This window comes from Opisthocomus hoazin, chromosome 11, assembly GCF_030867145.1.
Source record: "Opisthocomus hoazin isolate bOpiHoa1 chromosome 11, bOpiHoa1.hap1, whole genome shotgun sequence".
NCBI lineage: Eukaryota > Metazoa > Chordata > Aves > Opisthocomiformes > Opisthocomidae > Opisthocomus > Opisthocomus hoazin.
The window spans coordinates 19,534,522-19,553,584 of record NC_134424.1 but is presented as its reverse complement, the minus strand read 5'-3'; the positions used below and the strand labels follow the sequence as shown (position 1 = coordinate 19,553,584).

At 42.8% G+C, this 19,063-nt stretch overlaps 1 protein-coding gene across 4 annotated transcripts in view; it reads right to left on the bottom strand.

Annotated features, from left to right (window-relative positions):
- Window positions 1–19,063, bottom strand: part of RAD54L2 (RAD54 like 2) — a 72,995-nt gene that overhangs the window by 42,469 nt on the left and 11,463 nt on the right. For 2 of the 4 annotated variants that reach the window (XM_075433121.1, XM_075433116.1), the window contains exons 2-3: window positions 14,266–14,374; window positions 5,962–6,168 (exon numbers count right to left, since the gene is read on the bottom strand). In XM_075433121.1, the coding sequence (XP_075289236.1) occupies window positions 5,962–6,112 (151 nt within the window). In that variant the 5' untranslated portion in view covers window positions 6,113–6,168; window positions 14,266–14,374. Of the gene's footprint in view, window positions 1–5,961; window positions 6,169–8,229; window positions 8,245–14,265; window positions 14,375–19,063 lie in introns of those variants that run through there. The other 2 variants (XM_075433118.1, XM_075433117.1) reach the window with 2 other exon arrangements.

Sequence of the window (19,063 nt, the reverse complement as noted above, 5' to 3'; positions counted from 1 at the left end):
TGACTTTTGTTTTTTTCCCACACCTTTTTCTCTGACTAACCCACTTTCAATCAACAAAAAGAGCCTCCTCTCCATTCCAAGCTTACTCGGACAGGCCTGCACCTTCCCCTAGCCCCTGCCACCAGCCTCCAGCTATACAACAAGGAGAAGAGATCCATGGACATGTATCACCAGTCTGAGGCAGCAAGCAAGAAGCAATCAAGTCCACTGTGCCCATGCACTGCAGCAGATGGAAGGATCTTGTTAAAGGGTTCCTCAAAGAGCAGCTATAGTCTCTGAGGCTGCCTCGACCTCGAGATGCCCATCTACCCTCGATACCACCCAAAGACACGGCTGTGAAAAGCTACTTTCTAAAAGGAGTTGAGAGATTAAACAAATAAGTATGTATTTTCTCCTCCTCCTTTTAAGGAATGCATTTCATTTTCTAGTAGATAGGCAGGACAACTTAAAACCAGTGTTTCCTAAGAGAAAATGGTACGCTGTTTGGTCAAAAGTAGAAAGCAAAAAGATTTCAGGTTACTGGAACTAATCTCCATTTACCGATACAAGCAAGACTATCCAATTCAAGTGAAAAGTGCAGGTAAATTACTTTTTAACAGCAGCTCCCCCACCTTTTTTTTTTTTTCTTCCCCTTTTTTCCTCAGTATGGGCCTTCCTAAATCTGGATAAAAAATGATACAGAATAGAGTATCATTTAGCTGGGTATCATTCAGGAGATTGTCTCCATACTCTGCCTCTCAGTTTCATATAGGTGAGTATAACATGACCTAATTTATAAGAATAACTTCAGATGAAAAGCAAAAACTCGTGTACATGAGCAGGCGGGGCCTGCTAAATCGACAGATTTCTACCAAAGACTTTCCTCTCTTTCCCTGTAAGGACAGAAATTTGCTCTGTTCCCAACCCCACACATCCAGCTGGGTTCTCCCACACACACCACAGTTTTGTTTTGTTCCAGCACTTTGCTGGGGAGAAGAAAAGATGGAATGACTTCAGGGTGGGAAGCACATGAATAACATGATCTCTCAAGATGAGCAGCAGTTCCCTGCATCTCGAGGATGCATTCATGTATCATTCAAAAAAAATATTAACCCACACTTCCACATGATTTTAAAAACAGATTTCCAAAATAGTTTCAGCTTTAATAACTCCAGGTGTTAATGAACTTTCTAGTAAGTATGGCATTAACTACTGATTTTTTCCATCAGGTTAGACAAGGACATTATCCAGGCAGCTACAAATCGATTTCACTTTCAATGTAATTGCATCCCTTGCTGCACGCACCATGATGATGAGCCACAAAGGAACATCACATGAAACAAAATACACTCCTGCTACAATTTCATGCCAACACTTTTTTCCCCAACAACCAAGTGAAAATTGTATGCGAAGCTGATCTAGCAGGACCCCTGTAACTAAACAGGTCTTCCTTTTGCAAGAGTTCAAGGAAAGCAAAGAACTTTTCAAATCTGAATCAACCATGGCTATCATCTGAAGTCAAGCATTCCTGCCTTGTTATTGTGGGAAGCTCGAAACTCTGAGTACTGAGTGCCACACTCAAGTTCAAACAAAAAGCAGCCATTGAAACACATTCTGGATCATGCCCCAGAAACAAGAGGTAATTCTGTTTGAAACTGTCATGATATTATCAAATGTCATAGACAAGAATGAGGACAGCTTTAAGAGGCTAGGGTGAGGAAAAGGGTCTCTCTCTCCCCTCACTAACCTCCTGCGCCAAGCTTTCAGAGGTTCTGAGACTTGACCCTGGTGTCTTCACCCTACTAAGAAGCTGCAGTGCAGCGCACCTGCGTGTCCTCCACTCTCCTGGGACCTGTGATTCTGTACCACCAACACAACTGTGCTCCTCATGCACTTCTCTTTAAGGGTCCACATGTCTACAGAAACCCCACACAATGCAGTTTTGTTTTGCTCCAGCTTTTTGTCAGGAAGAGGGAGTGTAGCTGGCCTCCATCTTCTCCTGTTCTCCACTAGCCAAACAGAGATGCCACAGAGCTAGCATGCCCCCAGCCCTGTGGAAAGGAGGAGGGGATGGGAAAGGAGAAAAAAGGCAAAGTGGACAATACAGGGCAGAAGACAAGCCCAATTGTGTGGAGATTGTCATATCACAATATTAGCATCTCATATGCTATTATTTGGTGTTGCCTGGTATATCTGGACATTAAGAACTGCAGTGCTACCATGGTCCTGGAAAATTGTCCACTGCTATAACCCAGAAGTACTGAATCCAATCCCTGTCTGCTGTACCACAAGACCCTGTAATACAAACACAACTAGCAGCCTTTGAGAACCATGCCTTAACGCCTGTGCTCATTCTTTCAGAGAACCGAAACAACCAGCTCCACACTTTTACTCCTGAACTACACTTAAAAAAAAAGTGTTTAACCCACATACTCAGAGGTAAAAAAACAAGCAACTTGCCATCACAATTAAGAGCAGAATTACAGCCATGTGTCTAAGAGACAATGAATTCCAGAGACTTCAATCAGAATAATCCAAAGGCATTTAGAAAGTGGAAAAACAGAGCACTGCAGTGGGATTCGTTCAAACATTCAACAGCTTTCCTCAGGAAAGCTCTGAGGTATGAAGAGTGCCTGCATTTGAAATGATCTGTAAAATCCATACTGGAGGTTTGTTGCCTCATGGCCCAAATTAGCTTTTATTCCTAGAGTTCTACACAGCCCTGAGCAACTACCAGGACTAGAGAAAACGTGCAGGACTTGCAGCAGCCCTTTATCTCTACAGTCATCAGTACATCACATTTCTAGTGAGAAGGATTTAGAGAGTTAATGAAACAAATTCTTAGCAGTCACGCACTGATATCACAGCATCAAACATGATAAAACAAGTGCTGCTACCCACAAGTGATGAGAGAACAGATGCAGTGGGTAGGGATGACAAGGCTGGAAAAGCAGTGGAAGGCTCCAGCTAGGATTGGAGCGCGCTGCTAGGATGGATGTGCAGTCTGGCAGCCACTGGGAAGGGGCTAGAAGTCGCAGGGTAGGTATATCCTGGAAGAAGTGCTCTAGAAAAAAAGACTACAGATATAAGGGCTCCTACAAATGATGCTGAGGTTCCTTAACCAATCAGCACTGAAGAAGTATACAAAGGACATAAGCCATGTGGTTATTAACTCTCACAAATTCAGAAATTTTCAGAAAACTAGCCATCTGTGCTCTTTTTCTTCCTTGAGGACAGGGGAGAAGGTTTTACTTTCATCAAGACTGAAAGTTTGTACCATAAAAGTCCAAACTAATTTACACTCTAGACCGTCTACGGGACAGCCTATACTAAATGCAAACAAAACGTCAGGCTCTCAGCGCAGAAATGAGAAAAACTCTTCATTACCAGAACGTAAAAAGAGCTCCAAGAAAATTCTGAAACTGAAACCACCACAAGTATTAATTCCCCTTGCACAGATTAAACGCGCAAAACACAAGTCAGTGCTAAGTCTGAGACTACACTACCCACCATCCACAGGTGTGGATAACATTACTTAACCCTGGAAGGTTCTTAAGTAATCTGAATCACCATCAAAACACGGAAAACCTACGTTCCTCAAACAAAGCCGCTAGTCTGCAAGCAAGCAGTAACAATGTTAGTTTTCTAATTGTTCTAATCTTTATTATTTAAAACAAGTAATCAGTTTCAGTTTGGAGAAAACGTATATGCAGCCTGTTGCCTTTCCAAGGAAATAACTGTGGAAGATTATTAATCTTCTAAATCTTCTAGTACTAGAAATATGCAAGACCCCATCCACAGGGGAAGGATCCCCCCAGGACCCCCAGTGGAACATCTACAGAACAACCACAATACCAGGAGGGGAGAACAGCACAGCTGGGAACGGGAAGAACAACCTTTTAACATCAATTATTAAAATTAAGCTTTTAAAAAGCTTCATAGTGTAAACATTAGAGCACTCCCTTCTTGTGAATAAATGTAACTCTCTGTTCCTCAGAGTATTTTTATGAATGAGGGTCAGCTACAAAGAGACCGGACTATAAACATCAGATGGGCAAAACAAAATGATTTCATAGGCCAAATAGCAGGATACTGGTTTTATATTAGGTCTAAGGTAACACAGATGTCAAATGACATTTCTGAGACAGTATGTAGCTGTGAAGAGGTATCAGGAAAAGCAGAGTGGACACCTCCACAGAAAACAATAATTATACAGCTAAGCACACAGAAAACATCCTGATATCCTGGCAGACAGAATTAAAGCTGAGACAATAAGAAACCTCAGAGGCAATCTAGCTTTGCTCAGATTGTGTAAGAGAGAGTTTTTCCTGTATGTAATGAACAACTATAAAAATACTTTATGTTAGTTATATGTAAATTATCTTTTTACTCTTCCTCATTATTTCCTACCTTTGTTAAAATTTATTTTTAATTGGTCACTAAAGAAATATAAAACATAAACACAGTTCTAGTGTTTTAAGATGAAAATAAACAGCTGTCACTAACAATCAGCGATGTTCTGATACAGCTACATTAATTTTGTTTGCTTTGGAAAGAATAATCCTGACAAATGATTATGAGTATTCAGTCACAATAATATAGATGTAGATGATAAAATACAAGGTCTATGATAAAATAACCATGGGGAATGACCCACTTGGACATGACATACAGCCACTCCTTCCTATTCATTAAAGTTTGTCTACAACATCAAGCTTCCTATTGCTCTGCTGGGTGCAGGTTCCTGTGAACAAAGCAACAAGGTCACTGCCAGTCTCTTTGAGACAAAGTAATCTGTGGCCCTCTATCTCCCGGGAATTCCCTTGTTTCTTACCTGAACTAACACTTCCATTTCTGCTGCTTTCTCATTAGAAAAAGCCATCACGTCAATAAAACCAGAAGAATAAAATTCATTTGTGTAAACGTTTTACAAGGATTTTAAATCAAAACAGCATCTCCAAGTAGCATGTGGCTGAAAGAACATAAAAAACCCACAAACAACACTTGAGGACAACAATGTACTTTGAAACCAAAAATACTTTAGCAACTAGAAGAAAAGTATCTGTCTAATTCTATGCTAAGGAAGACTATTCTTAGTAGGCTGAAGTACGTGCATTCAAGAATCTACACACCCTCTGTAATTATCAAAATTCACAATTTTAAAGGAAGCAAATACAGCATCCCCTTAGGCTCAGGCTGTAGTTTTATGGTACAAGGCGTTTGGTGGCAAATACAGCAAAAGGAATTCCTACCTGAGCCATGCACTCCTGTGTATGTGCTCTAGAACATCAGCCCTTCCACCGGACCAACAAAAATAGCTCTAGGATCATGTCACGAACCAGAACAGCTGCCTAATCTTGCTTAAACGTAACCTGCACAGCACAGGTTGACAAACAGCTATATTGGTCCCAAATGAAGAGGAGAGTGAGGCAGTTACAACTAGGTGAGGATAGAAGGTGACAACTTAGTCAGCAGTGCCACCTTTCATATTGTAAAACAAACAGAAATAAACCCATCCTCCATGCTGTCAGAAAAGAACATTTCCCAGTTGCTGAAGACGATTATTGTAAGCAACACTTGCCCATAGCATCCATTAAATTGTTTACCTATGGGCAAGCCAGTGAAGTAAATATATTTAATTTCACTGGATCCTTTTAATAATACAAGTAATTGTAAATCAATTTATTTACTTCTTTATATAACTGCTTCCCCAGAACCTGCAGCTATTTTAAAACTTCTATCCTACTTACAGCTTATGATTGTGGCTTGTTTTCATGATGGAAATTTTTTTTGGCCAGGAGTCCAAATTTAACCTACATTAAATCCCTATTTAAACTAAACACCCACATAAGCACTTCTCCCTACCAAGCACTGGACAAATCCTAACCCTTATGCTATGTACCAAGATGTCACTCACCAAAGTTAGTAACACCAGTTCTGGATAACAAAAGCACGCAGAGATTCACAACCCCATTCACTTACCACTCTCATCAAGTAAGTCCTCCTCATCATCCCCGTCATTGTCCTCCTCCATCGCCTCCTCCTCATCTTCCTCCTCCTCCTCTTCCATATCCTCCTGCTCCAAGTCCGGGTCCAGGTCCGGATCACTCCCTGAGATTGACTCGTCTGACATGATTCCCAGTGGTGCTCCTTGTGCATTACCTGCTCATGTTCTACCGTGAGGCAGCCCTGCGAGAAAAGTAAAGAGGTACATAATGAGCCCAGTAAATCCCAGCCTTCGAGCCTCAAGGCTCAAAATCATAACAGGATTACTGCGTATAAAAACACCAATCTGCCACCAGTCTTTTAAATAACAGTTATATCACACTGTGCACAAAATCCCATGTAGAAAATGGATGCTATAAGCAACATATCATAACGATACGGGCCCAGCATTGTAAAATCAATATCAGAACCAATATATTAGCTAATCACTCAAAAAACACTTCTTTCTCGGTATCCTTGACATGTACACAGCAGAAAGAGTCCTAGTATCAAGATGCAAAAATAAATACATTATGTGAACAATTTCAGAACACTACTGTCCAAACATGAAGCACAGAAAAAAGGATCAGTCTCAGAATCCCATATGGACACCTGTTACCCTGATCCCTGAGCACTGCGAACATCACACAGTATGCAGACCGTGGGTCGCAGATAGAAACCACCCTCCCAACTTAGCTGTCCCTGCTGCGAAGGTCACCCAGCTACTCATCACAGACTGACTGAAGTCTCCGTTCCAACCAACAGAGCAGAGACAGCGTCACCTTAACAACAGTACGGACAGAAGACAATGAAGATCCAGTTTTAAAGCTTGTACATCCCCTGGTAAAGCAGGGTGAGAAGCAAAGCAAACACAAAGGAAGGATGGATCAGAGAGAATTTGCATTTCCTTCCTCTAAAGGACAAGGCCAGAGCCGGCTCTGCATAATTCCCCTGTTACGCTACTCCAGTGCATCAAAGCAGAAATCATGGTACAAAACAACAATAAAGCCTCAAGAGAGGGCCAGCACAATCACAAAGTCACAAGTTTATCTGTTCAGACCATGCACTGCCACTTCTGGGCAGTGATGCCTAACCAGGCTCTCCTCTTCCACGCGCAAAGAATTATCTTAAGGGAGCTGTGTAAGATGGCTGAGAAGAAAGAAAGAAGCACAACGAGAAAGGAACATAAAGAAGGCACCTTGAACTCGAGGAACATAAAGCAAAGCATGTGTTCAAAAATCAAGCCTCAGAAGAATTACTACCCATACATTCCCCAGAAAGCATTATAGAAAGAAGAGAATAACATTTCCTGGTTATTCATTTTCCACTGCCCCCTACTTACACCACATTTCCAATGTAAACAATAAAATGCTTGAGAACTAATCAGCCACTTAAAAAAAAAAAAGAAACTCTAAGAAGATAGATAAGGCAGCATACATATCTACAAACACTTCAAGAAACAGAAAAAATTCATTTTCAGCTGTGTTTCACCAGTAACTAGATGAGCTCATGAATTTGAAGGTTAAAGACACAACTCAACACCCCGGTAGCAGGGTTGAAAATCTAACTGTCAAGTATGCTGAATTATTCCAGCTGAAGTCATCAGTTCCTGCTCTGCCCCTCTCAGCTCCTCAGTAACACCGAGGAGTGGCCTGAAAGAAAACAAACACAAGGGAAGAACAGGCTTTGTGGAGATCAGTACTGGAATAGGAAGCATTTCACCGCTCAGTCCCAGGAGCACTTTACAACCAGGCAGAGACAACCGAAGTCTCTACACTATTACAGGTGTCACCTAAATATGTTGGCTTAGTCAAGCAGATGGTAGAAAAGGCCAAAATCTAAAGTAGCTCGAGTGGAACTGTGCCAGTTTACGCACGTCGAAGAGGTTCATTCAGCTTCTGCGGTCTGCTGTCAGGCAGGTACCAGGCCCTGCTGTTGTCAGGCTGCTGCAACACGGTGACCCCCGGGCACCGCAAGCTCCAGTGCTGCTTGCTTTGACATCTGGTGATTTCAGTCAAGGACTGCAGACGCAAAGCATTCTAGGATGAGAAGTTTTTCCTCACAAACACAGTGTTAAAATCTACGTGTATTTCAAAACAGCAGCTTATTTTTACTTTTAAATAGCAACAACACTCCCTTCCAGCTGATATTCAGCCCTAAAAAACCCAAACATTGTTTTACTCTTTACAAGTTGTACTCAAACCTGTAACTGTGAAGCTGCATGTGTTTCCTTATATTTCCAAAGGAGATGGTCAGTAGTGTTACCTTCGTGGGTCTCTGCTGGTCACCTGGGATTTCAAGGGGATTTATTTATTCCCATGTTGTCCATACTCTGCTATAAAGCACCTCGCATGCTATCTGCCAGAAACCATATCAACAGAAGCATATTAAAAAATGTCCGTGTTTTACAATCCCAGCAAACTAAGCACCAACTACAAAAAAAACCAAAACCAAAACACAAAAACCCACCACCTCGCCTTCCCCCCCCCCCCCCCAAAAAAAAACCTGCAACAAAAAGAAGAAATACAAACACTACTAAAATGGCAGGAATGAGTTCTCATCTACAAACAGGAAAAGCAGAAGTGCTGTCACGCCACTAAACGTTCCAGGTCAAAGAATGACACATGCTCCTGTTCCTCCCATCTGCACCCTCCTGTGTATCATCTCTCGCGTATCACTGTTTGTTGCAGAACCTTAAAAAAAAAAACACACAATGCAAAACTCTTTCTGAAAATTGTTTAAAGGAAAGGATCTGGGTCCTTGTATTTCTATAAATAAAATCAAACCCAGTGGAGAGCAGCTATCTCTCAGACTGAAGTACAAAAGGGCTTTAATCTAAGCTTTATTTTTGTTTCGCAGTAAGCACGTGTTGCTTATAAGCTAACTCTCGACATGCGCTCAGCAGCCCCAGCTATATGCAGGAGAGTTAAAGAGAAGCTTTCAAAAAGACTTCAATTAAATTTTACAGGAGCTGGGTGAAACAAAGATGGTGAACTCCTCTGTGCCTATTGTCACGCTGCTGTCTGTCTTCCTGCCTCCCACCCTCCTCCTCCTCGGTTCTGCAGCTCGGCAGCCACCCTCCACTGCGGCACCAGCCCCAGGTCGCGGGATGGCTCCCACCCTGTCCAGCGGCACCGGCACGCCGCAGGGACGTGGCACGACAGGCAGGTAGGCACCGCACAGCCGTGAGACTGCCCTCGTTTCCCACACCGATCTGACCCAGTTCGGAGCCTTCCACCAAGGGGAATTACACAACAGGCCAGATTGTAGCTGCCGCTACTGTTTCATGGCTGAATTATTCCAACCTGCCCCATCTCTTGCCTTCGCACACACAGGCGCACCATGCTCAACGTTTAATCGCTGTAGGAAGGGCACTTTGTGAGAGATAAACAGATTATCTTCAACTAATCAAAGTTACCATTGTCGGGACTTCCCGGCTGTCCCACATCAGATCGACCCGCGAGCCTCCTGCCCTGCTGCGAACAGCGAAGCTGCACCCCGAGCCGTGAGCCATGAGGAGCGTTACCAGCACCGAGAAACCCAGACCAAACCTGCTGCACCACAGCTCACACCAGAACTCCGTACAGTACAGTGCCCAGTTCCACACATGGTGAGGCCGCTGAGAAAATGGGGTGGAGTATTGGGTGAAAACACTTGGAAAAAATTCCTCTTGCTTACTCAGCGAGAAAAAAAGAGCCGTCATGTTTATCCTACCCAGGAAGTTAAACCCTGCAATCAACTGCACATCAAATTAACATCCAAGACAGCCTCTCTCATGTATTATGTCCTGTCTTTCAGCAAAGATAAAAATGGTTCAGAAGGTTTTTGGGCTTTGCTTTTTTAAGGTAGAATATTTCAGATCGTAAGTAAAGGCCACGCGGTGATGACTGCCTCCCTCTCTGGTGACTATGCCCATTTCTGTACGACATCACCGCTTTCATCACTGCACTCACCAGTACTATAAAAACTACACTATTCTATAATTATGTAACTATTACAAATATAAACAAGTGAAAAGCCAGGATGCAGGACAGGGAAGACTGGAGTCCTTCTCCACCTGAGCAAGCAGGAGCAGGATTCCCCGGTACCTCCAGGAAGACACAGAAGACACCGTGGCTTTACAGAAGCTCTTTGCCTGCTACGACACAAGTGATTTAGGCACAGGATACGCTCATTGCTGAGTACACACCCATCCCACACAAATCCCTTCAGAAAGCGCAGGTTTAACACTAATGCTACTACGGTGCTGAATACTAAAGAGGATTCCATCACCTCCCCAACCTCCAGCCAAGCCCAATATCTGGGACTCATCAAGATTTGTCCCTTAAAGCCTGTTTTGTAACCAAGACTTCACACTGGTCCTGTGTGCCTGGCCATAGAAGCAGGATTGAGCATGCTGGCAAATCACAAGAGGATTTGCACAGACAGTTTAATAAATTCAAGGTATTTCAAAGTCAGTGCTGCATAACGCTCTCCAATTTCTGCTATACAGTTGTGTTTTATGGTAGTAATAATTTCCTTTATCTTTTTTCTTTTTTGTTTGGCAGCAAAACTACAAAATGCTTGGTTGATTGGGGCCATAAGATTCCTTTGTCTCATGTACTCCGTTCGCACACAAAGACTTCAAACTGGATGCATACAAAGGTAACTGCTGGCTCCTCAGGAGATATCTAACTTTTTTGCTAAATCACTGATAGCGCAATTTTGGTACCTTATAGGTAGCCTTCATAACTAATGGAAAATTTTTATAAAGTATACAGACTGATCACTAAAAAAGTCATGAGCTTAAGCTTCTCCATACAACAGAAAAATCTTGTAACAGTTTGCAAGTAAAAACTTGCAATGTAACTGCAAAATAACAAATACTTTTCTGTTCAATTTAAAAATCTAATAAGAAACAAACCTGAGATCAGTGGGTTTGGACAGTTTGATTCCAATAAACATTAGAACTTCTCTAATTTATGCTATGTAACATATTAACACCTCTATTTTACATTGTTATGTAAAAACAGAAGCAGAGTGGGAATCACTTAAAAGGATAAATATTTTCTCAAATAAAAGAGCCAACAGTGTTACTGACCAAGAGTACTCTAGCAGATCCCCTATGTGTTTTTAACAAAGCAAACGTGTCTGCCAAATAAATCAACAGGAACTTCTTTCCCCCGGCTATAAACCCCACAAATTGCACTTAAAGCCATCCTTCACTGCTTACTTCATGACTGAAATCCCTTCTTCCTTTGCAGTCTGAGACTGTTAAGACTCAAGCAACACAGTTTTTCAGCTGCGACTCACAGATAACTGGTGGCCACACACTGCTGGCTGGGAAGGATGAAAACAATCCTCCTCCATCATTTCCTCTCGTGCAAATCACAATGAAACTAAGTGGCATTGATCCCCTCTCTAAGCGATGTGTTTACTACAGGAATATTAAACTGAAGAAAGGGAAAAGCAGCAGCCTGTAAAATCATAAATTGGAGCGGATCTGCTTGCCCTGGACCACTCTTCCAAGGTAGGCAAGCGTGCTTCTCCCCACCTCACGTAAACATAGGCACAATGCACGGTCTTCACCCACATTTGAAGCGAGTACTAAGGAGCCCACCACAATTTGTGGGGGGCAGAAATCGAGAGAAAAAATAACCATGTGCTTTAAAAAACACTTCCATATATCAGTTTTGGGAGAGTTGCTGGACCTGCTCTTTTATTGTCTCTAGGTTAACCATCTCCTTCCTAAAAGGCACCACAATACTAAAAACAGCCTGAAACTGGTTGTTCTCTGACAACAAAAACAACAAAAGCTGCTGCAAGAAGGGGTGGGAGAAAGCAAAAAAACCTCCTAAAACCAACGCACAAAGAAAGAAAAGGGAGAGCTAATCCTTCCCCTCTGCTGACATGACAGTGCCGGAACGGAGAATGTGACAATGAACATTACATAAGGCCTAGCTCCCACTGAGATCCCGAACAAAAAGAGCTAGCGCGAGTCCAGGGCAGCACCCGCAGATCGTTACACAACCTGGGCTGGTGGCAGCGGCACGCACCGGCCTCACCCACCGACCGCTGCGGGAACCTCCTGCCACTGGGCCCTTCCTCTCCTGCGCCTCGCAAGGGATGCGGGTACACCCCACTGCCGAAAGGGTCAACATCGTGTAGCCTTTAAAGAAAAAAACTGAATACTCTGTAAAATGTCAGTGCTCACTTCCACACAGGCTTCATAAGGCACTGGCCAGCTCTTCACCTCTGGACACAGCCAGCAGAAGTGGGCAAACTACTTTTGTGTTCGTATATAGGAACAGACGTAATTATTTGCCTAAACAATGTGGCATTGCTTTTAAAAGTAATTCTATTTAACCAGATTAAAGTAGAAGTTGGCTTCCTATAAATCAACTCTTTCCTTTGAATACTCAAAACGTTCTCACCAGTGAAACACCCTATCTAGAAGAGCGGTTTGTTTAGGCTGTCTGAGGTAAGCAGCATGTGATCGGTTTTGCTTCCAGTCATTACTGATATTCATCTGGATTAACACCACCACAAATGAACAAAAACTTTGTCTCTTACTTCACAGAATCTCCACTTATGCTTTCAGCTCTGGCAAATTTTGTATAAATGTCACTTGCATTCACTGCTAAAGAAAACATTGAGAAAAAGAAAATTCCCTTCTGCTGATCACTGTTTCTGCTTTTAAAGCAAACAGCATTTCAACATAAAAGCCACTTTCAAGCGTGCTTTTACAGGTTTTGCCCATGGTGCTATAGCTGTAGTAAAACAACCAGTATCTGCAAGAGGAATGAAATCCCGAGAAAATATTTCAAATGATGGGGAAGACTCAACAGCAGGGCATAGCATGTCAGGATTCCAAATTATATTCAATACATTTTATGCAGCAAATTAATTTGGGAAAAATTTGCCTACCCTGCATTAATGATAACCATTCTCAAATTCCAGAAGACAGATTTTCAAAGTCAGCTCATGGGAGAGGCATGCCAAGCCTTCTCTTTGTGAGTACCTAAACTATGTCAAGACATGAGCCAATTCCCACAAGCAAGGAAGATCCAGATAACTGAAAAGATCCTTCTAGGCGTTTAAGCTTTTGTTATACATAGGTGCCAGAGAAGAAGTTATGTAATAAATCAAGAATAAATTAAATAAACAAAAGCAGTGGGACAGAGAGGAGTGAAAAGGCAAAGAGCTAATCCCCTCTCAAGCAAGGATCAGTCACTGCCATTCCGTGAAGATGAGCTATGGCTTTGGTCATTGCGATATGCCAACATTATGGCTTACCTCTTTGAAGAGCATCCCACAGAAAGACACTGATACAGCTCATAAACAATGTTTTCATCTTTCAGAATGAGGAAAATTGCATGTTTTCCCAACGCTGAAAGGCCTAGATGATCTAGTCTGTTTTCTCAGAATTGTCCCATTCACACACTCTTCTTTCTTTGCCTCCCAGAGAAGCACGTGTCAAGCACGTGTCATTACCAGGGAATGATTCACTGCCTCTGACGACTGTGTCTCTGCTCAGGAAACAAGCTTTCCCATCAGCAGCGGTCCAGGGCAACCCACCATCCCCTGCGAGACAGACGCCAGTCACATTGCACACTGTCACCAACAGAGCGCAAAGTAAACACAACTTAACTCTTCCTTTGGTCATGTTTCTGCATTTCACTACGATGAGTTGCAGAGGTCTGGGAGTTTGCTTTTGATGCCTTGTCTTTCTTCCTCTCCAGAACTGGACTTAAACCCTGAGGTTCTGGTTTACGCAATTTTTAGAAAAAAGAAGAATTCAACATGGCTTTGTTTCACGCTTTGAGAAAGCATTATTTATGCCACCTACAGTTTACCAAAGAAACTTGAACACAAGCGAAAAAAGAAAGAAGAAACCCAAGAAATCCTGAAGCAGGAGGAAATGGAAATACACAGTTTTGAACTCGCACAATATGAAGATGACAATTAGCATATGTTAGACCCAAGTTGCTCCAGTCTGTCAAGCAATCAGACGTTAAACTAATTTTTACTGGATTCCACTGTACATTAAAAATCCATGAAAGGATTAAAAACAGTCAGAAACATGGAGTTTTTTCAGAGTCATTCCCTCCAACAGAACATTCTACTTGCACAGTGCTGGAAAAACTTACATTAAGTGCCACTTACAAAGTTCACTTTTCTGCTGGTTTTGAGAACTAAGTCACCAAAACCTGTTGATCTTTGCCTTTCCCACAAAACAGGTCACAATAAAACACTCACACCGATCCTGCACAAATACATTTCTTTTGATAACACTTAGGAGTGACACTATAGGCAGCTCACATGGAAAGCAACTGGATGAAATAGCCTCCTGTGGGTTTGTCCTTAGAAATGGAATTGCCACTGTGGTTGCACTTCGCTGACTCAAAACCTCCCAACGGTTTGGACAGGCCTGCAAGGGAAAAGAATGCAGCTTACTGCCTCTCACCGGACAGTACACGATCCAACACGCTGTGCACACACACACAAAAACCACCCCAATTAGAGATGGCAAACATTACTGTGCAAAAGAAACCGAGCTATGAGTCTTCTCATACACATAGTACATTTTCAGCTTATAAAATTGTGAGTATACGATTCTACATACTTAGCTCACTTTCAAAGGAGCTTTAAAAGCAGCACAACGCAGGTTTGTCTAAGGAGATATGCAAATATTAACAGAAAGGTAATATACCCTGCGGGTCACCATACCCTTTTGGTAAACATACCCAACTGTCCAGTCCCAGCGCATGTTAAACAGGACATTAACTACCACTACGAACAGGCACAGGCATATCCAATGCTGACAGGAAGGTGCAACTGAAAAGGGACATGTTAGCAAATCATTAAAAAACACTGTATGGTGAACAAGCACCACGACAGTCACCTACAGAAGTAGCTGCTGGCTACTAGACACAACTCTTACAGAGCAAAAATGTCAGTGTCCCACATGTACAAATTCACTTAGCTTTCATAAATGCTAGAAACGTCTTTTGGAGTACTTGTTCTTACTGAACAGATAATACCGTACCGATATTCACACCCATGCAGAATTCAAATGTTATGTTTCCAAGATTCAGAAGCAGAATGATAAAGAGCGTTCAGATGTAATCTTCAAAAAACCCTAACCTTTGGGGGATTCTTTCTCTCAAAGTTAAGTGCAAGTTTCAGTCAACTGCTTTCCCCAAGTGAACACTTTTTCTATCAAAGCTCATTTAGCATTTGCAGATGCTGCTTGACTGGCAGCTGTACCCAGCGAGCAAGTACGGAAGGAACTGCAGGCAAGGCAGCTCCTCTAGCGTCCTGCTGACAGGTTATCCGAACAAGCGAAGGGGATCACACATTGCGAGTAGGTCAACATCCCTACACTCAGCTGCTGATCTCTCCTAAAACGTAACAGGAATGGAATTTCTTGTCCCGTTTCTATTCCCCCCCCCCCCTTGAATTATTAGTTGGATTATTGAATTATTAATCTCGAATCAAGGCTGCCAAGTCATTTTACCAAAGTTACCTATTTGCCTAATTGTAGGAATTCTTCATCAATCTTTATTTTGGGCTGAACTCAGAAATTTGAATAGTAACTATAACTCTTCGTTCAATGGGAGTTCTTGAGTACAATTAATAGCATTCTTTGACAGTGAAAACTAGTTATGTGGCACTTCCAGAGCAGATTTACTGGCAATGCTGTAAAATTTCATTCAATTTCATTCATAGCTCTCTCTCTGTCTGGAATGAAGGAGGCAAATGATAAAAGTTAAAGGCTTTCTAGAGGATGTACCTTCTCACCACAATAAAACTATATATATATATTCACAAAAACGTTCCACACTAGCAGCAGAGGCTAGCAACTCTGTAAGTCATTCTGTTACAATAAGCATTTCACTGACCAGAAGTATTGATTTAGTTGAAATATAAGATCTCCTCTCTTGTTTTTCCTGAGTGCTATGGTGAGTCCAGGAGGAAGAAAAAGGCACCTCTAAACTTTTTTTTTTTTAAGGGAACGTCAGGAAAAACCATTTTCTTACAGAGTCTGCATGACTAAGCAGATCGCCCATTTACTCAGTGTTCTCTACTCATTATCTGGGTCTTATTTCTCCCACGTAGTTAACTGTTGTCATTACAGAATAAACAAATTCAGATCACATAATAAAGACCTTAGCTACCCATATTCCTTGCAGAACAGGATGTGAAGTTACAGTGGACAGAAACTTTAAAATGCTGGCTAGGGTAAATCTTACTATGCATTGCCCAGAGTTCAGAGCTTCCTCCTGTCTCCCCCAAAAAACTCCCACAGCTTCCCCAAGAAATTCAGGAACCAATTCCCAGGACTGAAGGAAAATCAGAAAAAAATCTCTTTTGGGATAACAGCTTTTCCCCATATATCTCATCCCAAAAGCAGCTAGCTTCTTCAACCCCAAATCTTCTGTTCTATGCATTAGTCACCTTGCCACCCAGTTCTCAAGGCAACTGCTCTACCCTGTGTAGAGCTTGCAGCACACTTCACACACAAAGTGTTGAAAGGCACTGATTTTGTAAGGTTTATTTCTTGGTCCTGTTCCCTCAATTTGTTGACACCTATGGACAAGAAACTTGAAATCCAACCAATGACACCAATCCTACAACAATTTCTTGATGTAAGAAAATATTCTTTGTTCCTGCTCTCTGCCACACCCGAACATCCCCTGCAAAAACAATCTGACTTCTCTTATCCCCTATGCGCGGAAGCTTGTGTTTGGTTGCTGAGGTGCACTCCAGAACCCTGGCACTCGTTTTAAGGAAGGAATATACAACTTCTGGAAAGGAGAAGCCCCAGCCAGCTGCCTTTTCACACAAGTGGTAAGTAGGGATGCTGCAAAAGTAACCTAAACCTCTGGACAGTTACATCACACCAGAAATGCTGTTTCTTTCACTTTCATCAGCAAGTGATGCAAATAATAAATGCAAAGCCTCCATAAAAGAGTGTGATAAACGGAAGATGGCAACCAAAGCTTGATGCTAATCCCACCAATTAGAGAGACAGTGACATGTCCTGACATAGACAGTTTTCAGATTTTACAGGCACCAGAAGGGTAATAAACATTTGGTCATGATTAAATTACCCATTTTCCCTCATGCCGATTGCAGCTTCTCAGGCCTCGCACAGGCTCTCCGCAGCAGCCCTGCCTCGGCGGGCTCTGCAGCAGCTGCTCTTTCCCACCAGTGCACCACTCCTGTATTGTGCCAGCACAACGATCTGCGTGGCTGGACGGCAAACTGATTCAGCTGAAAAACAACCCAGAAGTAAAATCCAGTTCCCAAATGTAATTTACTGCGAAGTTGCAGGAACAGCTGTGCAGGCACAGAGGAAAAAACAGTCAGAAGGTGGAAAGAAACAGCCCTGGGTATAGCCTGACCGAGCTGGCATCACTGTCCACAGAGTCACGGTGTCAGCAGCCACAACGCTGCTCCAGTACAGGGGACAGACAGTGTATTGATTTGAGAAAGCGAGATGGTCCTTGTGATAAAGCTTCCTTACCTTCATTACAAGCACCGATCAAAAGGATAGTGCATGTATCTGAGGCGAGACATGAACATTCTCATACTTCATCCTCTCAGTTGTCTCTTTCTTTAAATAGTCATGGCATCACTATGTGGTTTGTGTGGAGAGGTATCTGTTTCTGAAGTCCATTTTGTTGGGTTTTTTTAATTGAAAAATCAATGCAACTGCCACTCAAAGGGCAAAAGTACCAGAAATTGTCATGCAGTTAGACTCCCTTGACATGCACACTTCTCTCCCCATAGCAAATACTTTAAAGCTGCCCAGAGCTCAAAGCAAACTACCAACAGATCTCCTCATGTAAGTCCTTAACATTTAACAATAGCCTCCATTGCACAGGTCCTTGCAATTAGATGTGGGTACTAGCATTAAAGGGGCAAAGAAAGGATAAGGCTCCTTTCTAGGGAGCAGAAGGATAAGCCACCCTGACCTAGAGAAACTGGTAACTAGCACTGGCAGAAATTTCTCCAGGTCAGGGCAGGTCCTCTGCTAAACGCACTCAAGCAGGACTCGTGAAAGGAACACCTCTACGTTGTGATAGAGGGAAGCGATGCAATCTGCACCATGAGAACAAATGGGTAATTTCTTTAATCTCATGAAGATGAATTTACTTTGGCCATAACACTCTTGCCTGAGATCAAGGGCCAATATTTAGTACCTGAATACAAGAAAATTACTTGCTTCAGCCCTCTACCTTTCTTTGTTTTCATGTCACGCCTTATTATGTATGGGATAATGTGCTGGGTTTGGCTGGGATAGAGTTGATTTTCCTCCTAGGAGCTAGTATAGGGCTCTGCTTGGGATTTGAGCTGGAAACAGCATTGATGACACCGGGATGTTTCAGTCATCGCTGAGCAGTACCTGCACAGAGCCAAGGTCTTTCCCGCTCTCAGCCCACCCCACCAGCAAGCAGACTGGGGGTGCAGGAGCAGCTGGGAGGGGGCACAGCCAGGACAGCTGACCCCAGCTGACCAAAGGGATGTTCTGTACCGTATGACGTCGTGCTCAGCGCGTAAAGCTGGGGTATGAAGGAGGAAGGGGGGGGACATTCGGAGTGTTGGCGTTTGGCTTCCCGAGTAACCATTAAGCGTGACGGAGCCCTGCTTTGCTGGAGGTGGCTGAACACCTGCCTGCTGATGGGGAGTACGCGAATGAATTCCTTGGTTTGCTTTACTTGCACACATGGATCTTGCTTTACCTATTAAACCATCTTTATCTCAACCCATGGGTTTTCTTATTTTTACTCATCCAACTATCCCCCCCATTCCAGCGAGGGGGGCGAGGGAGCACCTGCCTGAGTGGTGCTCGGTTGCCAGCTGGGGTTAAACCACAAGAATTAAGTAGATATTCCTGGGCTGTCCCTGAACATAGACCTTTCCTCAAGATTTTCAGGGAATTGATACTTTATTTTATTCTTGATCTCTTAGCCTTTGCTTTGTTCCCAATCTACACTATACTTTGCTGCCTGCTTAAAAACCACAGCTCCTGGCATGCCCTGATTTCTCCACTCGAGGACTCAGCTTCCCACGAGAGCAGGGGCCCCCCATCCCATCCTATGCAACCACG